At 44.0% G+C, this 27,488-nt stretch overlaps 1 protein-coding gene across 3 annotated transcripts in view; it reads right to left on the bottom strand.

The window, feature by feature from the left end:
* The window catches only part of LOC118376406 (protein kinase C iota type-like), a 50,734-nt gene extending 27,153 nt beyond the window's left edge, over positions 1–23,581 (bottom strand). Inside the window, exons 1-4 of one of the 3 annotated variants that reach the window (XM_052476155.1) lie at positions 23,507–23,581; positions 23,208–23,367; positions 1,868–1,989; positions 455–544 (exon numbers count right to left, since the gene is read on the bottom strand). In XM_052476155.1, the coding sequence (XP_052332115.1) occupies positions 455–544; positions 1,868–1,989; positions 23,208–23,290 (295 nt within the window). In that variant the 5' untranslated portion in view covers positions 23,291–23,367; positions 23,507–23,581. The other 2 variants (XM_052476154.1, XM_052476156.1) reach the window with 2 other exon arrangements.
* Between the last annotated feature and the right edge of the window lie 3,907 nt (positions 23,582–27,488).

The following is a 27,488-nucleotide window of genomic DNA, read 5'->3' as shown; positions in this document are numbered from 1 at the left end:
TAGCAGGAGAGTATCAGTGGAACAGACAGAGTGTGACTTATAATGGTGTCTGCTGTTGTAAAAAAAAAAACATTTGTTTATATAAATACAAACAATACAATAAACACATTGAATTGAATGTAATGGAAGCTCAGTGTGATGTTGTCGTGATGTTGTCTGCACTGTCAGACCAGCAAAGACTTTCCCTTGGGTATCAAAACAGGTTATACATTTGGGAAGGCAGGTAGCCTAGAGGTTAGGCGCGACAAGCCACTAACTGAAAGGTACCTGGTTCGAATCCCCCCGAGCCGACAAGGTGACACATCTGACGATGTGCCCTTGAGCAAGGCACTTCACCGTAATTGTTCATGCAAGTCGCTCTGAATAAGAGCGTCTGCTAAATGACTACATGTTTTTTTTATTAATGGAAGGTTTATGTATTTTCTATGTTGTCAGATGCAGAAGGTCTCGTTACCGTGGATGATGAGTTCAGAGTCTTTGTTGACTTCGTAGAGCCTCAGGGCTTCCACCAGCTCCAGCTGAGACGATACTGTACACGGGTCACCTGGGAAGACGGAGAGACGGGTCATGGCTGGGTCACTGTGTACTCCATGTACATCCAAGTGTCTGATGATAAAATAAAATGAATAAAAATACTTCTGACCAGAGTCACAAAGGCTGATATGATAGTCAGAATCATTTTATCTGCCCAAACACCACAAGATAACACAAAGCCAGTGTGTTACTTTTACAGTGAAGACTCTCAAAATGTCTCTAAGCTGAGGTTATTGAGATAGACACGGATATTCAATGTTGAGAATAAGACAGAGAGCATGTAGGTGTGTGTGGAGGCAGTGTCTCGGTCTTCATTATGTTGAGTTTGTTTTTCAGAGCCTAGTGGAGTATAAGATAGAGAGATCGAGTCATGCATCTTCATCACACCCAGCCCACAAGACACCGTCTTTGCTGTATCCAAATAAAATGATCACTCACACACACACACACACACACACACACACACACACACACACACTCACACACACACACACACACAAATGTATGAAACACAAAACTAAAACCTTTCAGTTATACAACTTATCTTGTCGTGTCACTTTGGAAATAAAGTTTGCAAACAGCAACACTTATTTTCTAAGTAGCCAGCCCAGTTTGTTCATCACTACTCCAAACAAGGTTACTCTTAAATCATCGTATAAAGTCCAATACAAAGCGCAGTTCATTCTCCATCTCCCCTAAAGGTACACCCACCACTGCCTTCTCTCTGCATATCAAACCACACCCTTATCTCTACATAGTGATTCTTCTGGCTAGTCACAATGAGTGTGATCTGAGATCTGCCCATGAAGACATCTCTAATAAATGAGAAAGACGGATGGATGGACGTGGATATATTGTTTGTTTTGTATTGTAATGTTTTTTTAAATTGTATAAACTGCCTTAATGTTGCTGGACTCCAGGAAGAGTAGCTGCTGCCTTGGCAGGAACTAATGGGGATCCATAATAAACCCCAGGAAGAGTAGCTGCTGCCTTGGCAGGAACTAAATGGTGATCCTTAATAAACCCCAGGAAGAGTAGCTGCTGCCTTGGCAGGAACTAATGGTGATCCTTAATAAACCCCAGGAAGAGTAGCTGCTGCCTTGGCAGGAACTAATGGTGATCCATAATAAACCCCAGGAAGAGTAGCTGCTACCATGGCAGAACTAAATGGTGATCCATAATAAACCCCAGGAAGAGTAGCTGCTGCCTTGGCAGAACTAAATGGTGATCCTTAATAAACCCCAGGAAGAGTAGCTGCTGCCTTGGCAGAACTAAATGGTGATCCATAATAAATACAAACACATATTTAGAAGGAGAAATATGGTAAACAAACCTTCTTCGTCGATCCACTTCATGGTGAAGAGCTGGTCGTTGTCCATGCAGCACATGTCTTTGACCTCCCCGTACAGCTCCTCGTAGGAGATGGACGGCTCAAAGTGGGTGATCATGATGTCCCTGAGAGAGAGAGAGGGGACAGGATACATTAAAATACACACTCTTATTTTCTCAAAGTGGCCCGTATACAAAAAGTCTCAGAGTAGAAGTGCTGATCTAGGACCAGGTACCCTCTTGTCCATATAATTATGATCTGCAAACCAATACTGATCCAAGATCCACAGCACAGCATACAGGCCAGTGTATACACAATTATGTGTAGGGCCACATGAACTGACCAGGAGAAAAACGACAGAAATGCATAGAGAGAGAATGAATGTGAAATGGTGAATCCCTGTTTTTTTATTTTTATAGCTGTTGTTGCCTGTTATTGCTATGCATGTCCAACATCTGACTCTAGATCAGGGATGGGCAACTGTTGGCCCGTGGATCAACTCCCCTATTGTTGGTGGTGGGAGAGAACTCAGTCGGGTCTCAACTTACTGTTGTGAGTTTGAATAGAATACACAGGGTGTTGTTGTGTATTATCAGGTTTAATCTTGTTGTGTCAGTCTGTAACCAAGTTTCCATCCACAGTTTTTATGCAAGTAAAGTAATACAGTATAAAAAAAAATATATAAAAAAAATTCACGACAGCTGTGATGGAAACAGGAAGTTTCGGAACAATAAACAACAACTATAAATTCAGACCGATCATGTGTTCTTTCAAGATGGTGACATGTTTGGGTCCGTAAAATTAATTAGGCTACAAATGGAGGTGGAAACGACTTTATGCACAAATATAGATATAACAAGCATCATATGGAGGTAAACTTGAGGAGTCACGCGATGATCTGGTATTTGGACCTCCCACTACGACTCTGGAAACCATGTAGTTTATTAGGACACAGATTAAAATTTATTTTTTATTTTTTGCCTTTACCTCCCTTATCTCACCTCATTTGCTCACATCATATATAGACTTGTTTATACTGTATTATTGACTGTATGTTTTGTTTTACTACATGTGTAACTCTGTGTTGTATCTGTCGAACTGCTTTGCTTTATCTTGGCCAGGTCGCAATTGTAAATGAGAACTTGTTCTCAACTTTCCTACCCGGTTCAATAAAGGTGAAATAAATCAAATCAAATAAAAAGTTCTGATGAACTTCACAGGGTGGTGGACGTGCACGGTGACGAGCTTGATGCTGCCAACCAATAAATATTCAGGGTCTTATTCATGGATACATGACGATCAATGCTTGACAACAAAAATATTCTTGCTCTTATTCATAATTATTCCATTATATATATACACACACACACACACACACTACTCTACCTGCACTGTATCTGCGACCTGTTGGCTAGAGAGCACGTGTCCAGACCAGAGTAGATACATTTACTCTTTAACACAACCGTTTTTGTGACAAAACTATCAGTAGTGTTGAAAATATGACAGAAACACATTGTACATTTGATTTTTATTCAGTACGTGAAAATATTTAGCGAAAAAGTATATTTTGTGTGCATTGTCATCACACACTGATTTTCTATCTGCAACAAGTCTGTTTGGTGGAAATACCACAGGTGAGAAAATAAACATATTCTCTTCATGCAGATTTTACAACACTGGTATGAAAATCTGTCAATGTGATGGAAACCCAGCTACAACTGACAGTCACTCAGTTAGCCCATGTGAGAAAACAACAACATTTGATTGGTAAGTCAGTCTAGCCAGTTATCTAAACTTGTAGGAATCATGGTCGAACTGATTGAGTCGACCATGATTTTGTTAAGTCACTCTCACTCAGATATCATATCTATATATATATATATATATATATATATAAAATAAAATAAACATCTCTCTCCGCCCCATGGCAAAACGTGTACAATTGCAGTAAACTTGCTTTAAAAAAAAAAAGTACAACATTCACTTAGGGCCTCCAAAAGGCTAGGGCCGACTGTGGCTGCATGTGTGAGTATGGATGTGTGTATCGTCAAAGTTGCCCATCCCTGGTCTGGAACAGCCTCTGGCCTATAATCTACCAGCTCTATCCACAATCACCAATCCCTCCATGGCCCCCTGATAGCCAGGCTAGCAGCCTACAGGACAGGAGACAGACGGATAGCAGAGCCAGACAGCAGCTCTCTCTGGCAGCATCCAAAATGACATCCAAAAGTACACTACTTTTGACCAGAGCCCTATGGGAATAGGGTGTTATTTGGGATGCATGATCTGTCACAACCAGAAGGATTGGTGGCCAGCGCTAGCAGCCCTCCTCCCTCTGTCCAATGACAGTATGTTAATGAGGCACAGGGGAGGCAGTACTCCCGGGTTTCACAACCATCACACAGACAGCAGGCTGGGTTTTACAACCACACAGACAGCAGGCTGGATTTTAAAACCACACAGACAGCAGGCTGGGTTTGACAACCACCACACAGACAGCAGGCTGGGTTTGACAACCACCACACAGACAGCAGGCTGGGTTTGACAACCACCACACAGACAGCAGGCTGGGTTTCACAACCACCACACAGACAGCAGGCTGGGTTTCACAACCATCACACAGACAGCAGGCTAGGTTTTACAACCATCACACAGACAGCAGGCTGGGTTTCACAACCATCACACAGACAGCAGGCTGGGTTTCACAACCATCACACAGACAGCAGACTGGATTTTACAACCACACAGACAGCAGGCTGGGTTTGACAACCACCACACAGACAGCAGGCTGGGTTTTACAACGATCACACAGACAGTAGGCTGGGTTTTACAACCATCACACAGACAGCAGGCTGGGTTTCACAACCACCACACAGACAGCAGGCTGGGTTTCACAACCATCACACAGACAGCAGGCTAGGTTTTACAACCATCACACAGACAGCAGGCTGGGTTTCACAACCATCACACAGACAGCAGGCTGGGTTTCACAACCATCACACAGACAGCAGGCTGGGTTTGACAACCACCACACAGACAGCAGGCTGGGTTTGACAACCACCACACAGACAGCAGGCTGGGTTTTACAACCACCACACAGACAGCAGGTTGGGTTTCACAACCATCACACAGACAGCAGGCTGGGTTTCACAACCATCACACAGACAGCAGGTTGGGTTTTACAACCATCACACAGACAGCAGGCTGGGTTTCACAACCATCACACAGACAGCAGGCTGGGTTTTACAACCATCACACAGACAGCAGGCTAGGTTTTACTCACACAGACAGCAGGCTTTTACAACCATCACACAGACAGCAGGCTGGGTTTCACAACCATCACACAGACAGCAGACTGGATTTTACAACCACACAGACAGCAGGCTGGGTTTGACAACCACCACACAGACAGCAGGCTGGGTTTTACAACGATCACACAGAAATCAGGCTAGGTTTTACAACCATCACACAGACAGCAGGCTGGGTTTTACAACCATCACACAGACAGCAGGCGTGGCAGAGAGAGAGACCTGCACTGTTGCCACAAGAAAAGGGCAACCACTGAGATAACAAACACCATTGTAAAAACAACACATAAGTATGTTAACATACAAAAAAGGGGAAAGAAATAAATTAACTATTTGCACATCATTACAACATTGTACATAGACATGACATTTGAAATGTATATTCTTTTCAAACTTTAGTGACTGACGTTTACTGTTAATTTTGTTTTGTTTATTTCACTTTTTATTTTGAATAATCTATTTCACTTACTTTAGCAATGTAAACATGTTTCCCCATGCCAATAAAGCCCATTGAATTGAGAGTGGAGTAAAGGCCATCACAGCCAGTCTGACCCCTGAGGGCAGCACCTGTCATCTCACTCTCTTTACGACCAAAACAAAACAAAACCCCTCTCCAGCCCCAGTCCCCATCCCGCTGGGTCTCTTTATAGGGGGACATTAAAACAGCAGCTCTCACAGAGAGACACCACCCACAGTGGCATATTCAAGGTCATCAGGACAGACAGACATCCACCCAAACAGAACCCATCCTCCTTCCACCAGACTAGAACCCATCCTCCTTCCACAGGGCCTATACACCAGACTAGAACCCATCCTCCTTCCACCAGACTAGAACCCATCCTCCTTCCACAGGGCCTATACAACAGACAAGAACCCATCCTCCTTCCACAGGGCCTATACACCAGACTAGAACCCATCCTCCTTCCACAGGGCCTATACACCAGACAAGAACCCATCCTCCTTCCACAGGGCCTATACACCAGACTAGAACCCATCCTCCTTCCACAGGGCCTATACACCAGACAAGAACCCATCCTCCTTCCACAGGGCCTATACACCAGACAAGAACCCATCCTCCTTCCACAGGGCCTATACACCAGACGAGAACCCATCCTCCTTCCACAGGGCCTATAGACTAGAACCCATCCTCCTTCCACAGGGCCTATACACCAGACTAGAACCCATCCTCCTTCCACCAGACTAGAACCCATCTCCTTCCACAGGGCCTATACACCAGACAGAACCCATCCTCCTTCCACAGGGCCTATACACCAGACTAGAACCCATCCTCCTTCCACAGGGCCTATACACCAGACAAGAACCCATCCTCCTTCCACAGGGCCTATACACCAGACTAGAACCCATCCTCCTTCCACAGGGCCTATACACCAGACGAGAACCCATCCTCCTTCCACAGGGCCTATAGACTAGAACCCATCCTCCTTCCACAGGGCCTATACACCAGACTAGGACCCATCCTCCCACAGGGCCACCAGACTAGAACCCATCCTCCTTCCACAGGGCCTATACACCAGACTAGAACCCATCCTCCTTCCACAGGGCCTATACACCAGACAAGACCCTATCCTCCTTCCACAGGGCCTATACACCAGACTAGGACCCATCCTCCTTCCACAGGGCCTATACACCAGACAAGAACCCATCCTCCTTCCACAGGGCCTATACACCAGACAAGAACCCATCCTCCTTCCACAGGGCCTATACACCAGACTAGAACCCATCCTCCTTCCACAGGGCCTATACACCAGACAAGAACCCATCCTCCTTCCACAGGGCCTATACACCAGACTAGAACCCATCCTCCTTCCACCAGACTAGAACCCATCCTCCTTCCACAGGGCCTATACACCAGACTAGAACCCATCCTCCTTCCACAGGGCCTATACACCAGACTAGAACCCATCCTCCTTCCACCAGACTAGAACCCATCCTCCTTCCACAGGGCCTATACACCAGACAAGAACCCATCCTCCTTCCACAGGGCCTATACACCAGACTAGAACCCATCCTCCTTCCACCAGACTAGAACCCATCCTCCTTCCACAGGGCCTATACACCAGACTAGAACCCATCCTCCTTCCACAGGGCCTATACACCAGACTAGAACCCATCCTCCTTCCACCAGACTAGAACCCATCCTCCTTCCACAGGGCCTATACACCAGACTAGAACCCATCCTCCTTCCACAGGGCCTATACACCAGACTAGAACCCATCCTCCTTCCACAGGGCCTATACACCAGACAAGAACCGATCCTCCTTCCACAGGACCTATACACCAGACTAGAACCCATCCTCCTTCCACAGGGCCTATACACCAGACTAGAACCCATCCTCCTTCCACAGGGCCTATACACCAGACTAGAACCCATCCTCCTTCCACAGGGCCTATACACCAGACTAGAACCCATCCTCCTTCCACAGGGCCTATACACCAGACAAGAACCCATCCTCCTTCCACAGGACCTATACACCAGACTAGAACCCATCCTCCTTCCACAGGGCCTATACACCAGACTAGAACCCATCCTCCTTCCACAGGGCCTATACACCAGACTAGAAGCCATCCTCCTTCCACAGGGCCTATACACCAGACTAGGACCCATCCTCCTTCCACCAGACTAGAACCCATCCTCCTTCCACAGGGCCTATACACCAGACTAGAACCCATCCTCCTTCCACAGGGCCTATACACCAGACTAGAACCCATCCTCCTTCCACCAGACTAGAACCCATCCTCCTTCCACAGGGCCTATACACCAGACTAGGACCCATCCTCCTTCCACCAGACTAGAACCCATCCTCCTTCCACAGGGCCTATACACCAGACTAGAACCCATCCTCCTTCCACCAGACTAGAACCCATCCTCCTTCCACAGGGCCTATACACCAGACTAGGACCCATCCTCCTTCCACCAGACTAGAACCCATCCTCCTTCCACAGGGCCTATACACCAGACAAGAACCCATCCTCCTTCCACAGGGCCTATACACCAGACTAGAACCCATCCTCCTTCCACAGGGCCTATACACCAGACAAGAACCCATCCTCCTTCCACAGGGCCTATACACCAGACTAGAACCCATCCTCCTTCCACAGGGCCTATACACCAGTCGAGAACCCATCCTCCTTCCACAGGGCCTATAGACTAGAACCCATCCTCCTTCCACAGGGCCTATACACCAGACTAGGACCCATCCTCCTTCCACCAGACTAGAACCCATCCTCCTTCCACAGGGCCTATACACCAGACTAGAACCCATCCTCCTTCCACCAGACTAGAACCCATCCTTCTTCCACAGGGCCTATACACCAGACTAGAACCCATCCTCCTTCCACAGGGCCTATACACCAGACTAGGACCCATCCTCCTTCCACCAGACTAGAACCCATCCTCCTTCCACAGGGCCTATACACCAGACTAGAACCCATCCTCCTTCCACCAGACTAGAACCCATCCTCCTTCCACAGGGCCTATACACCAGACTAGGACCCATCCTCCTTCCACCAGACTAGAACCCATCCTCCTTCCACAGGGCCTATACACCAGACAAGAACCCATCCTCCTTCCACAGGGCCTATACACCAGACTAGAACCCATCCTCCTTCCACAGGGCCTATACACCAGACAAGAACCCATCCTCCTTCCACAGGGCCTATACACCAGACTAGAACCCATCCTCCTTCCACAGGGCCTATACACCAGTCGAGAACCCATCCTCCTTCCACAGGGCCTATAGACTAGAACCCATCCTCCTTCCACAGGGCCTATACACCAGACTAGGACCCATCCTCCTTCCACCAGACTAGAACCCATCCTCCTTCCACAGGGCCTATACACCAGACTAGAACCCATCCTCCTTCCACAGGGCCTATACACCAGACAAGAACCTATCCTCCTTCCACAGGGCCTATACACCAGACTAGGACCCATCCTCCTTCCACAGGGCCTATACACCAGACAAGAACCCGTCCTCCTTCCACAGGGCCTATACACCAGACAAGAACCCATCCTCCTTCCACAGGGCCTATACACCAGACTAGGACCCATCCTCCTTCCACAGGGCCTATACACCAGACAAGAACCCATCCTCCTTCCACAGGGCCTATACACCAGACTAGGACCCATCCTCCTTCCACCAGACTAGAACCCATCCTCCTTCCACAGGGCCTATACACCAGACTAGAACCCATCCTCCTTCCACAGGGCCTATACACCAGACAAGAACCTATCCTCCTTCCACAGGGCCTATACACCAGACTAGGACCCATCCTCCTTCCACAGGGCCTATACACCAGACAAGAACCCGTCCTCCTTCCACAGGGCCTATACACCAGACAAGAACCCATCCTCCTTCCACAGGGCCTATACACCAGACTAGGACCCATCCTCCTTCCACAGGGCCTATACACCAGACAAGAACCCATCCTCCTTCCACAGGGCCTATACACCAGACTAGAACCCATCCTCCTTCCACAGGGCCTATACACCAGACTAGAACCCATCCTCCTTCCACAGGGCCTATACACCAGACTAGAACCCATCCTCCTTCCACAGGGCCTATACACCAGACAAGAACCCATCCTCCTTCCACAGGGCCTATACACCAGACTAGAACCCATCCTCCTTCCACCAGACTAGAACCCATCCTCCTTCCACAGGGCCTATACACCAGACTAGAACCCATCCTCCTTCCACAGGGCCTATACACCAGACTAGAACCCATCCTCCTTCCACCAGACTAGAACCCATCCTCCTTCCACAGGGCCTATACACCAGACTAGAACCCATCCTCCTTCCACAGGGCCTATACACCAGACTAGAACCCATCCTCCTTCCACAGGGCCTATACACCAGACAAGAACCCATCCTCCTTCCACAGGGCCTATACACCAGACAAGAACCCATCCTCCTTCCACAGGGCCTATACAACAGACTAGAACCCATCCTCCTTCCACAGGGCCTATACACCAGACTAGAACCCATCCTCCTTCCACAGGGCCTATACACCAGACTAGAACCCATCCTCCTTCCACAGGGCCTATACACCAGACAAGAACCCATCCTCATTCCACAGGGCCTATACACCAGACTAGAACCCATCCTCCTTCCACAGGGCCTATACACCAGACAATAACCCATCCTCCTTCCACAGGGCCTATACACCAGACTAGAACCCATCCTCCTTCCACAGGGCCTATACACCAGACAAGAACCCATCCTCCTTCCACAGGGCCTATACAGCAGACTAGAACCCATCCTCCTTCCACAGGGCCTATACACCAGACTAGGACCCATCCTCCTTCCACCAGACTAGAACCCATCCTCCTTCCACAGGGCCTATACACCAGACTAGAAGCCATCCTCCTTCCACAGGGCCTATACACCAGACTAGGACCCATCCTCCTTCCACCAGACTAGAACCCATCCTCCTTCCACAGGGCCTATACACCAGACTAGAACCCATCCTCCTTCCACAGGGCCTATACACCAGACTAGAACCCATCCTCCTTCCACCAGACTAGAACCCATCCTCCTTCCACAGGGCCTATACACCAGACTAGGACCCATCCTCCTTCCACCAGACTAGAACCCATCCTCCTTCCACAGGGCCTATACACCAGACTAGAACCCATCCTCCTTCCACCAGACTAGAACCCATCCTCCTTCCACAGGGCCAATACACCAGACTAGAACCCATCCTCCTTCCACCAGACTAGAACCCATCCTCCTTCCACAGGGCCTATACACCAGACTAGAACCCATCCTCCTTCCACAGGGCCTATACACCAGACAAGAACCCATCCTCCTTCCACAGGGCCTATACACCAGACTAGGACCCATCCTCCTTCCACCAGACTAGAACCCATCCTCCTTCCACAGGGCCTATACACCAGACTAGAACCCATCCTCCTTCCACAGGGCCTATACACCAGACTAGGACCCATCCTCCTTCCACCAGACTAGAACCCATCCTCCTTCCACAGGGCCTATACACCAGACTAGGACCCATCCTCCTTCCACCAGACTAGAACCCATCCTCCTTCCACAGGGCCTATACACCAGCCTAGAACCCATCCTCCTTCCACAGGGCCTATACACCAGACAAGGATCCACATAATCACGTCAGTCCATATGGAAAAAGGTAAAAAAAAAAATGTGTTGCTTTCAACCTAAACAAAATGTGTTTTTTTTCTTCTACTTTCAGTGCAAAAGATGCGCCTCTTTCCCTTCAAATTATCATGACAGTCTGAGTAAGGTGATACAGAAGCTGGAGGTAGAGGTAGTTGAAATACGTCAACACTGTAGAAGCTGGAGGTAGAGGTAGTTGAAATACGTCAACACTGTAGAAGCTGGAGGTAGAGGTAGTTGAAATACGTCAACACTAGAAGCTGGAGGTAGAGGTAGTTGAAATACGTCAACACTAGAAGCTGGAGGTAGAGGTAGTTGAAATACGTCAACACTGTAGAAGCTGGAGGTAGAGGTAGTTGAAATACGTCAACACTGTAGAAGCTGGAGGTAGAGGTAGTTGAAATACGTCAACACTGTAGAAGCTGGGAGGTAGAGGTAGTTGAAATACGTCAACACTGTAGAAGCTGGAGGTAGAGGTAGTTGAAATACGTCAACACTGTAGAAGCTGGAGGTAGAGGTAGTTGAAATACATCAACACTGTAGAAGCTGGAGGTAGAGGTAGTTGAAATACGTCAACACTGTAGAAGCTGGAGGTAGAGGTAGTTGAAATACGTCAACACTGTAGAAGCTGGAGGTAGAGGTAGTTGAAATACGTCAACACTGTAGAAGCTGGAGGTAGAGGTAGTTGAAATACGTCAACACTGTAGAAGCTGGGAGGTAGAGGTAGTTGAAATACGTCAACACTGTAGAAGCTGGAGGTAGAGGTAGTTGAAATACGTCAACACTGTAGAAGCTGGAGGTAGAGGTAGTTGAAATACGTCAACACTGTAGAAGCTGGAGGTAGAGGTAGTTGAAATACGTCAACACTAGAAGCTGGAGGTAGAGGTAGTTGAAATACGTCAACACTGTAGAAGCTGGAGGTAGAGGTAGTTGAAATACGTCAACACTAGAAGCTGGAGGTAGAGGTAGTTGAAATACGTCAACACTAGAAGCTGGAGGTAGAGGTAGTTGAAATACGTCAACACTAGAAGCTGGAGGTAGAGGTAGTTGAAATACGTCAACACTGTAGAAGCTGGAGGTAGAGGTAGTTGAAATACGTCAACACTGTAGAAGCTGGAGGTAGAGGTAGTTGAAATACGTCAACACTGTGCTATGTAATGCGTGGCAATAAATAACATTGCAGAGTACAACAGCGTGTGTGCAGCCATTTCTACCACTTTCCCATGTTCCGGGGTCTTAGCCTGCTCCTGGGGAAATGGTTGGATGTGCTAGCTGAAGGCCTATATTACTACTGAAGTGCATAGCCTACTTTAGGTGAGCTCTGTCAACCTCGACAGAGGTTCTTGGCAGACAGAGAATGTGTTGGTGTCTCCTTACATTCCCTCCCCCTCTCTTGTGTTCTCTTGATCCTCCTTCATGTTCCCTCGCGTCCTTCTCCTTCTCTCTTCATTCTAGGGTTGTGGTAACGCTTTTTGTTATTGTTTTTTTGTGTGCATTTTTTAAAACAAAAAGCAGAACAAACTATTTGGTCCTTTAAAAAAAACAGGAGTATGTCAAATATTGTGTGATAAGATAAATACATGTTTGTTTCCAACATTAGGGGCTGTTGTCTTTAAGTAGTTAAATCCGCTTCGTGTTTTTGTTTCCTTACCACCATACTAACAAGTATCACACTATACTGGTATCGTACCCAGCCATACTTCTCTTTTTCTCTCCCTCCCTCTCTGCATTCTCTCCTTTATTCTCTCCCTCCCTCTCTTTCTCTCTCCATCCTGTTTGTGTTAATTAGTGACAGTACAGGAGGAGGAGTGATACCCAAATATCCCTCTAGTGGTGTGGGGCTGTGCTTTGGCAAAGTGGGTGGGGTTATATCCTTCCTGTTTGGCCCTGTCCGGGGTGTCCTCGGAATGGGGCCACAGTGTCTCCTGACCCCTCCTGTCTCAGCCTCCAGTATTTATGCTGCAGTAGTTTGTGTCGGGGGGCTAGGGTCAGTTTGTTATATCTGGAGTACTTCTCCTGTCCTATTCGGTGTCCTGTGTGACTAAGTGTGCGTTCTCTAAATCTCTCCTTCTTTCTTTCTCTCTCTCTCTCGGAGGACCTGAGCCCTAGGACCATGCCCCAGCACTACCTGACATGATGACTCCTTGCTGTCCCCAGTCCACCTGGCCATGCTGCTGCTCCAGTTTCAACTGTTCTGCCTTACTATTATTTGACCATGCTGGTCATTTATGAACATTTGAACATCTTGGCCATGTTCTGTTATAATCTCCACCCGGCACAGCCAGAAGAGGACTGGCCACCCCACATATGCTCTCTCTAATTCTCTCTTTCTTTCTCTCTCTCGGAGGACCTGAGCCCAAGGACCGTGCCCCAGGACGACCTGACATGATGACTCCTTGCTGTCTCCAGTCCACCTGACTGTGCTGCTGCTCCAGTTTCAACTGTTCTGCCTTATTATTATTGGACCATGCTGGTCATTTATGAACATTTGAACATCTTGGCCATGTTCTGTTATAATCTCCACCCGGCACAGCCAGAAGAGGACTGGCTACCCCACATAGCCTGGTTCCTCTCTAGGTTTCTTCCTAGGTTTTGGCCTTTCTAGGATTTTTTCCTAGCCACCGTGCTTCTACACCTGCATTGCTTGCTGTTTGGGGTTTTAGGCTGGGTTTCTGTACAGCACTTTGAGATATCAGCTGATGTACGAAGGGCTATATAAATAAATTTGATTTTGATTTGATTTGACCATCATTCTGGTTGGTAGCTACACTTCTACAGGCCTCCTTAGCACCAGAGCCACACACAGTAGCAACATAGCTAGTGGCTACACACCCACAGAGGCAGGGATCAGGGTGAATAGAATGGAGGGTAAGTTTGTTCCAATACCCAAATAACCACGGTTATAAAGACAGACTGCTCAATGATAGGGCCAACTGAATCCTTAGCACCATTGCCACACAGCTAGTGGCCACACACACACACACGTTGTTTCTCAAATGAAGCCCCATTCATTCAAGCCACACAGTGCTGTTACGACACAGAGTCAGTATCAAGGCTTCATGACGTGACGTCCAGCCAGGAAATCGGACCTTAATTTATTTGTCAGGGACCTTGGTAAAACATGCCAACGCACCAGACGTATCGGTAGTCCTGAGTACTAGTGGTTCATTTAAACACCGTGCTTCAATAAGGTGGTTAAGGTTTTATCCCACCAGCAGCACTCTAACAAAGACACTGATGTTCCCCTAATGCTTTTCAGCATTAGCCTTCATTCATGGGGCAGCAGGTAGCCTAGTGTAGCCTAGCAGGTAGCCGAGTGCCGGACTAATAACCGAAAGGTTGCAAGTTCAAATCCCCGAGCTGACAAGGTAAAAATCTGTAGCTCTGCCCCTGAACAAGGCAGTTAACCCACTGCTCCTAGGAACTAGCGTTAACACAACCCTAGAATAGCCTCAGAAATCTACTGGATACTGCCATGGTTGGTAAAAACAACATGAGAAACTCTAGGCCTGCTTGTAACTGTCTACTGTCACCTGCCTTGGGGATGGAGACAGGCCTGGTGTTCTGCTGTGGGGATATTGTTGCACCAATGTGTACCTAACCATAAACATCATTGCCTTTCTTAAAATCAATACACAAGTATATATTTTTAAACCTGCATATTTTGTTAATATTGCCTGCTGACATGAATTTCTTTTAACTAGGGAAATTGTCACTTTTCTTGCGTTCTGTGCAACAGAGTCAGGGTATATGGAACAGTGTGGGCCACCTGGCTCGTTGCAAACTAATTTGACATCATTTGACATAATTATGACATTGAAGGTTGTGCAACGTAACAGGAGTATTTAGACTGATGGATGCCATCCGTTAGATAAAATACGGAACGGTTCCGTATTTCACTGAAAGAATAAACATTTTGTTTTTGAAATTATAGTTTCAGGATTTGACCATATTAATGACCACAGGCTCGTATTTCTGTGTTTATTATATTATAATTAAGTCTATGATTTGATAGAGCAGTCTGACTGAGCGGTGGTAGACAGCAGCAGGCTCGTAAGCATTCATTCAAACAGCACTTTCCTGCTTTTGCAGCTCTTCGCTGTGCTTCAAGCATTGCGCTGTTTATGACTTCAAGCCAATCAACTCCCGAGATTAGGCTAGCAATACTAAAGTACCTATTAGAACATCCAATAGTCAAAGGTATATGAAATACAAATGGTATAGAGAGAAATAGTCCTATAATAACTACAACCTAAAACTTCTTACCTGGGAATATTGAAGACTCGTGTTAAAAGGAACCATCAGCTTTCATATGTTCTCATGTTCTGAGCAAGAAACTGAAACGTTAGCTTTTTTTACATGGCACATTTTGCACTTTTACTTTCTTCTCCAACACTTTGTTTTTGCATTATTTAAACCAATTGAACATGTTTCATTATTTATTTGAGACTAAATTGATTTTATTGATGTATTATATTAAGTTAAAAGTTAAAATAAAAGTGTTCATTGAGTATTGTTGTAATTGTCATCATTAAAATATATATATATATATCTTTTTTTTTTTAATCGGGCGGTATCGGCTTTTTTTTGGTCCTCCAATAATCGGTATTGGTGTTGAAAAATCATAATCGGTCGACCTCTACTTCTGTTGTCATGTGATGAAAACTATTTTCTGCTGAATGTGTTATGAACTATAGTTCATGCCCCATCTCACTCTATTGAAAAACATGTTGTTTATGTATGGTCTGTTTTTTGAAAATGCTGATTTCTGAAAACTAAAGTGACCCCTGTATGTATCCTGGCCATCTGCTGCTGGGCGGGTAGATCATCGGTCACTCCAGCATGGAGGCAGCACACCTAGGAACATCCATCATCTCTCTGTCACGGTGTTACTGCTAGGAGGCATGGAATCCCACCACCACCCACCCTGCTCCACTGAACTGCTACAGAACCTGCTGTGGTACTCTCTCACACACACACACACACACACAACCTTCACCCACAGAGAGGCAGGGATCAGGGTGAATAGAATGGAGGGTAAGGTTGTTCCAATACATAAATAACCACGGTCATATGGACAGACCGCTCAATGATAAGGCCAACTGAATCATAACATGGTGAGGTTGACTATTCCATAAACAGTTCAGCCTAGCTAAGTGCCAGCCCCATTACGAGCAAAACAAATTGAATGGTTTGACCGCTAACTGTAATTAAATCTAGCAACAAGATTAGGCTACTTGTCAAACTAAAACAATCATAGCATCGGGCAGGGCTAATCAAGATTCAGCACATTGATCCATTTATAAAATTGGCCCTTTGATCCATTCTGAACATGTTTTTTTTGAGCCAATAGAACACAATTTTTTTGTTTTTGTTACTGTAGTTAACGCTGTGAATCAATATCACCTAATGTACCAGTTACAGCCTATCAGTGCTGCTAACATCAGCCAATCGGAGTTGACTGTACCAGTCCACCGCCTCAGCCGAGCTATTTTACAAGCTGGCTAGCAAATTTGACAAACATTTAGCACAGAGAATGTAAGCTGACAAAATGTTCCCTCAACTCAAAAGGAAATAAAAATGGATGATGATAATCACTGATTCATAAGTGAGTGGACTGAGAAGTACCTGTTCGTAGGAATTGCGGGAGGGAATCCTATGTGCCTGCTGTTCACAAGTCCACACCCAACTCTCCAGTTGGTTCAGATGTAGGGCAAAATAAATTAAAAAACAGCCTCATACAAGCAGAGCCAGGTCAATATTAGAGGTCGAACGATTATGACTTTTCAACGCCAATAGCGATTATTGGAGGACCAAAAATAGCTGATACCAATCAAATCGTACGATTTTTTAAAATCTATTTATTTATTTGTAATAATGACAATTACAACAATACTGAACGAACATTTATTTTAACTTAATATAATACATCAATCAAATCAATTTAGCCTCAAATAAATAATGAAACATGTTCAATTTTGTTTGAATAATGCAAAAACAAAGTGTTGGAGAAGAAAGTAAAAGTGCAATATGTGCTACATAATAACACACAGAAATGAGCCTTAGGTCATTAATATGGTCAAATCCGGAACCTATCATTTCGAAAATAAAACGTTAATTCTTTCAGTGAAATACGGAACCGTTCCGTATTTTATCTAACGGGTGGCATCCATAACTCTAAACATTCCTGTTACATTGCACAACCTTCAATGTTATGTCAGAATTACGTAAAATTCTGGCAAATTAGTTCGCAACGAGCCAGACGGCCCACACTGTTTCATATACCCTGACTCTGCGTGCAATGAACACAATTGAAGTGACACAATTTGCCTAATTAATATGGCCTGCTAACATGTATTTTTTAAAACTAAATATGCAGGTTTAAAAATATATACTTCTGTGTATTGATTTTAAGAAAGGCATTGATGTTAATGGTTAGGTACATTCGTGCAACGATTATGCTTTTTTCGCAAATGCGCTTTTGTGAAATCATTCCCCGCTTGGCGAAGTTGGCTGTCTTTGTTAGGAAGAAATAGTCTTCACAGTTCGCAACGGCCCAAACTGCTGCATATACCCTGACTCTGTTACACAGAACGCAAGAGAAGTAACACAATTTCCCAAGTTAAAAGAAATTCATGTTAGCAGGCAATATTAACTAAACTATATTAACTATATGCACGTTTAAAATTATATACTTGTGTATTGATTTTAAGAAAGGCATTGATGTTTATGGTTAGGTACACATTGGTGCAACGACAGTGCTTTTTTCGCGAATGCGCTTGTTAAATCACCCATTTGGAACAGTAGGCTGTGATTCAATGATAAATTAACAGGCACTGCATCGATTATATGCAACGCAGGACAAGCTAGATAAACTAGCAATATCATCAACCATGTGTAATCAAGTGATTACGTTAAGATACATCGTTTTTTTATAAGATAGGTTTAATGCTAGCTTAGCACCGTACCGTGGCTCCTTGCTGCACTCGCATAACAGGTAGTCAGCCTGCCACGCAGTCTCCTCATGGAGAATGATGTAATGTAATCGTCCATGATAGGTGTCAAAAAATGCAGATTACCGATTGTTATGAAAACTTGAAAATCGGCCCTAATTAAATCCTCTAGTCAAAATAGTGCGATCTGGCTATGCCAGCCTCTCTCCGTGTGGCTCGGACACATAGGGGAGGGAAAAATAGGGAAAAATAGAGGCCTTTTACAGAGGTAAAACAGAGGTAAAAGACTGCATGCATGCTGGCTGCAGTGAGGAGGTAACCATGGACGATAAGTTGAGAAATCAGACGATCTCATCGATTAAAAATAAACCCATCGAACACATCAACAGCAAGGAGAATCGAAGTTCTAGCTATGGAAGTTTTTGAAACTCTTTTGGGCAGACTGCAAATCTCTGAGGTAAATGTCTCCTGCTGTGGACAAGCCTACTGACATTGAACAGTTGTGCTTATTTGTGAGATTTTTTTTTATGGAGAGTGCTTTCGGGAGGACATGCTCGGCTTCATGCCATTGGAGGGACACACTACTGGTGAGATCCTTTTTTAGAAAATGGTCTCCTTTTTTTCAATGAGAATGGACCGGATTTGTAGTAAGTTAACATGCTTGTCACAGATGACGCTCTGTCTACGGCGGGCAGAGTACAGGGGCCCCGTCTTCCCGCGCCTATCAGTTCTTTCAACGAAGATGAGATCACTACACCGAGCTTAACTCAGAGGTATGTTAAAAAAAAAACACCATGGACTCAGTTTGGCCTATCCTAAACTTTATCCGATTAACATCTGGCTTGCAACATGGCTTGTTTCGTAGTCTGCTGAAAAACATGTCTGTTAAGCATCATGATCTACTTTTACATCATGATGTTAGGTGGCTATGCAAGGGTAATTCTCTCAAGAGAGTATGTGAGTTTAGGGAGGAGATAGCAATCGTGGACAAAAGCAACTACGACAAGAAAACCTGCTGACGTCACGCGACGAGGGTCCCCTACAGCTGGAGTTAGTAGACATGTAGGAATCAGCTGATCTGAGGCAGGCGCTTCTGTCTGTGTGAAGTTTTGGACTTAGCATATTATTGCAGAGCAAATACCAAACATAAGAGCATTGGCGTGTTTTTTTTTATTTTAACAATGTTTTGATCAACATACACATGTGGATCCAGCTTCTCTTACATTCATTCCAAAAAAATGAACACTTGCTCCTCCTTGTCAAACGTGAATCTTCATCACTGCCTGCGGGGTTGCCCTGACTCCTGACAAACTTTTCTGATCTCTCCCTAATCTAAACAGTGCAATTTCTCCCATTAGAAGGGAAACACGTGTGTGTGTGTGGGGGGGCTTATATTAAGACAGGAAAGATTGACCTGAATACATATAGACCAGAATGCGATGCTGGTCAACGGAGACATGCCATGTTTCCTATGTGTAAAAGATTGTATTAAAAAAAGATACATCCAAACAAAAGATGTATGTACAATACACTGTTATGAGTACAAATGTGTTCCATTATTTCAAAAAGTTGATGCACTGAATTACTCATAAAGCACTTCAAATAAACTTTTAGCAACATGTCATTTAAATAAAAGTGCTTTCTAAGATTCTAATTGTGTATTGTTTTTTTTTTAAAGGAAGAGTAATCCCATGAAGAAAATATCTGGCCATATTAAAATCTGGCCCCTTTAAAAATATAGTTGGCATAGAGGTTACAGTGGTAGTTGTTGAATAGCCCTGGCATACAGGTTACAGTGGTTGTTGTTGAATAGCCCTGGCATAGAGAGTACAGTGGTTGTTGTGGAATAGCCCTGGCATAGAGGTTACAGTGGTTATTGTGGAATAGCCCTGGCATAGAGGTTACAGTGGTTGTTGTTGAATAGCCCTGGCATAGAGAGTAGAGTGGTTATTGTGGAATAGCCCTGGCATAGAGAGTACAGTGGTTGTTGTGGAATAGCCCTGGCATAGAGGTTACAGTGGTTATTGTGGAATAGCCCTGGCATAGAGGTTACAGTGGTTGTTGTGGAATAGCCCTGGCATAGAGGTTACAGTGGTTGTTGTGGAATAGCCCTGGCATAGAGGTTACAGTGGTTGTTGTGGAATAGCCCTGGCATAGAGGTTACAGTGGTTGTTGTGGAATAGCCCTGGCATAGAGGTTACAGTGGTTGTTGTGGAATAGCCCTGGCATAGAGGTTACAGTGGTTGTTGTGGAATAACCCTGGCATAGGGAGTACAGTGGTTGTTGTGGAATAGCCCTGGCATAGAGGTTACAGTGGTAGTTGTTGAATAGCACTGGCATGAGGTTACAGTGGTTGTTGTGGAATAGCACTGGCATAGAGGTTACAGTGGTTGTTGTGGAATAGCCCTGGCATAGAGTACAGTTGTAGTTGTGGAATAACCCTGGCATAGGGAGTACAGTGGTTGTTGTGGAATAGCCCTGGCATAGAGGTTACAGTGGTAGTTGTTGAATAGCCCTGGCATAGAGAGTACAGTGGTTGTTGTGGAATAGCCCTGGCATAGAGGTTACAGTGGTTGTTGTTGAATAGCCCTGGCATAGAGCAGTGGTAGTTGTGGAATAACCCTGGCATAGAGAGTACAGTGGTTGTTGTGGAATAACCCTGGCATAGAGCAGTGGTTGTTGTTGAATAACCCTGGCATAGAGTACAGTGGTTGTTGTTGAATAGCCCTGGCATAGAGGTTACAGTGGTTGTTGTTGAATAGCCCTGCATAGAGAATACAGTGGTTGTTGTTGAATAGCCCTGGCATAGAGAGTACAGTGGTTGTTGTGGAATAGCCCTGGCATAGAGAGTACAGTGGTAGTTGTGGAATAACCCTGGCATAGAGTACAGTGGTTGTTGTTGAATAGCCCTGGCATAGAGTACAGTGGTAGTTGTGGAATAACCCTGGCATAGGTACAGTGGTTGTTGTTGAATAGCCCTGGCATAGAGAGTACAGTGGTAGTTGTGGAATAGCCCTGGCATAGAGAGTTACAGTGGTTGTTGTGGAATAGCCCTGGCATAGAGGTACAGTGGTTGTTGTTGAATAGCCCTGGCATAGAGGTTACAGTGGTTGTTGTTGAATAACCCTGGCAAGAGAGTACAGTGGTTGTTGTTGAATAGCCCTGGCATAGAGGTTACAGTGGTTGTTGTGGAATAGCCCTGGCATAGAGGTTACAGTGGTTGTTGTTGAATAGCCCTGGCATAGAGGTTACAGTGGTTGTTGTGGAATAGCCCTGGCATAGAGGTTACAGTGGTTGTTGTGAGCACTTAAAGCCATTGGCTATCAGGCTATTATGATAACTAAGATGGTGGGAAGGAAGAGAGAAAATTGACAGCTTTGTGCCTGATGTGATGTGCTTGGAGGGCTTTCATTGAATATAAGAATATGGCAACACACTTACTCTTTACAAAGCTGGGGCTGAACCCCTATGGCATCCTAGTCCATATATAGTGTACTACTTTTGACCAGAGCCCTGGTCAAAAGTAGTTCACTATATAGGGAAAGGGTGACGTTTGGGACACAAATCAGGCCTTTGTGTTGTGCACTGATGCAGACAGAGAGCTGCTATAATAGACAGGCACTGCCTACTTACCAAGAGAGAAAAATAATCTCTTTCTCTCATTGACCCTAGTTCTCTGTCAACCATTCAACCTACATTCCTCGGGAATCCTGCCTCTGGTTTGGAGGCCAAGTGGCCCTGTGTATTTATTTCAAACTGGCCATTATTATTGGACAGTATGAAAGCATATATAAAGATCAGAGCCATAGAAACCGTATATGACTGATACAAGGAAGTACAGTAAAAACTGTATATAGGACTGATGGTTAGAATCAGAAATGCGATTCGGATGAGAGCCAACAGGGATGTAGGCCTTGCCTGGATCCAAACGTAATTGTTCTGTTTCAACATGGAGTAAAACATTACTATGCCACTTGGATCCAAGCTAACAGAGAAAAGCTTTTCTCTACTAAAATATTATTGCCTTTACCAGTGTTCAGTCACAAATGTATAGAACAGCCCATGTTTATATATAGCCTGGTTGCCTTAATAATGAGTGGCATGTCCCTGCACTTGACAAACCAATTAACTGCTTCATACCAGATTCCCCAAATACTTGACATTCCTAGGTGGTCATCTCAGGAATAGTATGGATGTTTTGCTTCCAGAAACAACTTGTGTAATTACCTAGGGACAATAGTGCTGGCTGGGCTGCTATGTAGACTTAGCATGAAATACAACAGGTCTGGCAGAAGGTACTGGTAATACACGTTTGGCAAGTCTCACTCTGGGAAAAACCACAATCACAGACTCGGCATCACACAAGGAGTGTTAGGCAACATCTGTGTTTGACAAGTGATGTCCGTCCATCTTGGAATGCAACTACTGATCACCATTCACTAGCTAGAATATAACCACAAACAGTAACATCTCAAAATAGGCTCTCTAATCTATTACAAATAAATAAAAGGTTATTCAATGTAGGTTATTCATAAGATGCTGTAAAATGGTTCAGTCCAGCTATAAACACACCAGGTTCAATAGCTGGCTATGAGGACCCTGACAGGAATCAAAACATCCAGCTAACGTTAGCTAGCCTCTAACTAAGTCCAATGTAACGTTAGTTGAGTCATGTCTCAAAACCTGTAGCCATTAAGCCATGAAACAATGATGGGGGGAGGGGGGGTCACTTGCTTAAAATAGATTTGAGATAAAGAACTTGTATGCTAAACTAGCTACATGTCTGGATAGTTCCACCCTGCCTGTCAAGTTTCTCTCTAACGTTACCTGACTAACGATATCTGGCTAATAAAGCCCAAGTTACTAACGAGTCAAATAACGATTTGTTTAATCCCAAAACAAATTTCAAAACCTAACTGCGTACTTACCCTTTGAAGTAAGCTTTTACCCGGACTTGGTAAGGGTTCTCGCCGGGGTGAGACATGCTACTGTCCCGCAACGTCGGCATCATAAACTCTCTGATTCGGACGCTCCGCTCGCCGAAGATGCCTTCCTACTGTGTACCACACCCCAACGCCTCTTCTGTACCTATATCGATAGATAAAATAATTAGCTAGCTGACTAGTTATGGAAACGAACAATTGGCACTTTCTTAATTTGACAAAATTCAGACATAAAATAAGGTAAAAACTTGAAGGAATCCGCCAAACAACACTCCTTAACTTACGACTGTAAAGGCCTCACGACGGACGAATCCATTAGCGGAATGTAAGAGGGGCAACAATTTACTTCAATCAACAAACTAAACAAAAAAAGATACAAAATATTATCTGCGATCAGTGTATATAAAACATATACAATACAATGCAAATCATGTGAATTTCATATATTATAATGATAGACAATGAGTACATTTTCATTTCAACAGCAATACTTTAAAATTAATGTGTTCGCCAGCATTCCGATTGTACCAACTGAAATGCTTGGGTGGGATAGACCAGCCTCGTACGAACCATCCTGATCGCGGGCTATAAGACCTTTGTGGGGTCCTTGGGAATTACATTGTATATTGCCATTTCTACATATAATTTCAATTCTAATAAAATATGTGGAAGTTGAAATGGAGTTATTGATATGAAAATCATATTTTGGAAATAGAGATGGGTATTATTTTTGCCATACAAAACTAGACCTACAGTCATACAGAATCCACGATGATGCATGAATGACAGATACCAGCAGTTCTCTGTTCAACATCAGTTATGAAGTTTGGAAAACCTGTGGCCTCTTTTCCCGAGTCTAGTGTCACCTAGTGGACATACAAATGCCTAGTATTGCAATAGAGACTACCAGTAAAATTTGACATTTTTTGTTTGTTGCGTGTTGAATGATTTTGCTTGCATTCATTCTCAAACGCTCCAACAAAAAGACTAGACACAGAACTATTTGTATATAGGCTTACAAATAAGACACATTGGAGTCTTAGGCTATGGCATGCGCCTTGTTGTTCTCAATTGTGCAATTTATTTGTGAAAGCAGGAGCCCTTACTATTTTCTACATGGTCATTAAAAACGACGATGTCTTGTAAATTGGACAGTCTGTATGTCTCCTACTCTCGGTCGTCGTCATAGGTCTATAAAAACTGTCTGCGCTATTCCTGGCCTAATCTAAGTTGTTGCCATGGTAACATGTATTGTCTGCAGAAGATAAATTGTGTGTGATTTGTTTTATATCATGGCAGCTATAGGGGCTTAATTCTCAAAGCATCTCTGGTCACATGGACAAGACAATATCCTCTTGAGGACATGTTAGTCTTTTCTATGATGCACACCGATGGTGCAAAATACTAAATGGTGACTTGAGAGGAGACTGTTTAATGTATTAGTCTAAAAAGCTCTGACGAAGGCCGTGTGGCCGATAGGTAAAGCTTATTAAATATCAGTGATACTATCAACAGCAGTGTGCGGTTTCCCTTTTCCTTCAAATGTATTAGGCTACAAAGTTAATTCAGCAATAACGGATATGTTGTGTTAAATATTTTAATGTAGGCCTATTTTTTTTTTCAAAAGGTGGGCAATCCATAAATATTTAAATGCAATTTGAGCAATTTACAGTAGCCTATATAAATTAGAGGCATTTATTTGGGGTGATGGTGGGTGTAAAAGCCTCGACGTTGTCTCCAAAATTAGAAATGTTTTTTATTTTTATGAACATTTATTTTTACAGTAAAGACCTCTGCCCTGTTGTGTATGGTCCTCCCACACTGCAGGTGGTGCTGTGTCTAGGTTTTCATTCCGTAGGTTCTAATGCTTGACACGTTTAGAACATGATTGTGACAGTCTGAACCCGCAGGGTTTTGTTCGGCCACTTCGCCAGGAGTCAGGTCTAGTAACAAATCCAGCCAGGTAACGGCGGTGATAGGTGAACGGTTGTGCATGGACATATAGAGAGCTATTATAGGCAGCCATATAATTGGCAAAGGAATTAGATGATGCCCAAACTGAATATATTTCATGTAGACTAATAGATTACATAAAGGAATTGCTATCCGATTTTATTTTGAAATAATGAATACATAAATAATCGTTATGATAGAATGAGGCGTTCTACAGCCTATGGTTGCCAGCCCTGCACATGCAGCGATAAAAGGGGTGACTATAGCCCAATGCATTAATTACCCAAGTCTAGAAATACATTCTTCACATGATTTAACAACAATTGTTCGTATTGATTTTAAGTTCCATAATGGATTTGATTCATTGCTATCGCTGCATGAAATATGTGTCTAACTTTCACCTTGCAAAGCAGACTTGCTTTTCGTCAGTGCATGGCTATGGCTATATGGGTTGGAATAATTTGTCTGTCCAAGCACAAGAAATCCTACACACAGGTGTGAAAATGTAACATTGCGCGTCAGGAATTGGAACATTCCTAATATGTGTGGCAGGTAGCCTAGTGGTGAAAGCGTTGGGCCAGTAACCGAAAGGTTGCTAGCACAAAATGACATGTAAAATATTTCAAACTAATAATAATAATAATAATTATTATATTATTATATTATTATTATTATATTATTTCAAACTAGGCCACCTCATTTTGAGGGTTTGTGTGATTAATGCTGAAAAAAATTCAATTGGTTGGCTAATAAGGCTATATTTTTCAGATTCTTCCAGTCTTTTTACATGTAGGCTATGAACATGATGAATAGTGAGTAATCAACATGACATCAAATTGCAGTCTTTATCAAATACATTTCAGATCTGATTGCACTTTATTGCATATATTTTAGGCTATAGGCTATTGAATTTAGATTATTTGGAAATGGAAAATGTCAAGGTTATGTGGAGGAAAATCAGGGTGGGGGCTCCCGAGTGGCGCAGCAGTCTAAGGAACTGCATCTCAGTGCTAGAAGCGTCACTACAGAACCTGGTTCGACTGTATCACAACCGGCCGTGATAGGGAGTCCCATAGGGCGGCGCACAATTGGCACAGCGTCGTCCGGGTCAGGGAAGGGTTTGGCCCAGGGTTGACCTTCATTATAAAACAAGATTTTGTTCTTAACTGACTTGCCAAGTTAACTAAAGGTAAAAAAAATATATTAGAAAATACTCAAAAGTTGTATATATTATTCCAAAAAATTAACTACACTTATTTGAAAATGCAGCAGATCAAAGGGGAAAAGGCAAACCAACCATATGAATAGGCCAAGGTAAGCTAGACCTCATTCTAATATGAATAGACCAAGGTAAGCTAGACCTCATTCTAATATGAATAGACCAAGGTAAGCTAGACCTCATCCTAATATGAATAGACCAAGGTAAGCTAGACCTCATTCTAATATGAATAGACCAAGGTAAGCTAGACCTCATTCTAATATGAATAGACCAAGGTAAGCTAGACCTCATTCTAATATGAATAGACCAAGGTAAGCTAGACCTCATTCTAATATGAATAGGCCAAGGTAAGCTAGACCTCATTCTAATATGAATAGACCAAGGTAAGCTAGACCTCATTCTAATATGAATAGGCCGAGCTAAGATAGACCTCATTCTAATAAGCTAGACCTCATCCTAATATGAATAGGCCGAGCTAAGATAGACCTCATTCTAATATGAATAGGCCGAGCTAAGCTAGACCTCATTCTAATTTGAATAGGCCGAGCTGAGCTAGACCTCATTCTAATATGAATAGGCCGAGATAAGCTAGACCTCATTCTAATAAGCTAGACCTCATTCTAATAAGCTAGACCTCATTCTAATATGAATAGGCCGAGCTGAGCTAGACCTCATTCTAATATGAATAGGCCGAGCTGAGCTAGACCTCATTCTAATATGAATAGGCCGAGCTAAGCTAGACCTCATTCTAATATGAATAGGCCGAGCTAAGCTAGTCCTCATTCTAATATGAATAGGCCGAGCTAAGCTAAACCTCATTCTAATATGAATAGGCCGAGATAAGCTAGTCCTCATTCTAATATGAATAGGCCGAGCTAAGCTAAACCTCATTCTAATATGAATAGGCCGAGATAAGCGAGACCACATTTTAATATGAATAGGCCGAGATAAGGTCGACCTCATGTTAGTAACATTACTCATTTTAATAAGCCAATGTTTCTGATTTGTTATATCTGGGCTGGTCATTATACATCAATTAATTAAATAGGACAGTTGAAATGTCAAGTAGGCCATAACACATACAACAACAGGCT

Source organism: Oncorhynchus keta, chromosome 23 (assembly GCF_023373465.1).
Source record: "Oncorhynchus keta strain PuntledgeMale-10-30-2019 chromosome 23, Oket_V2, whole genome shotgun sequence".
Taxonomy (NCBI): Eukaryota; Metazoa; Chordata; class Actinopteri; order Salmoniformes; family Salmonidae; genus Oncorhynchus; species Oncorhynchus keta.
The sequence above is the reverse complement of the archived record's forward strand: the minus strand, read 5'-3'. Positions and strand labels throughout refer to the sequence as shown.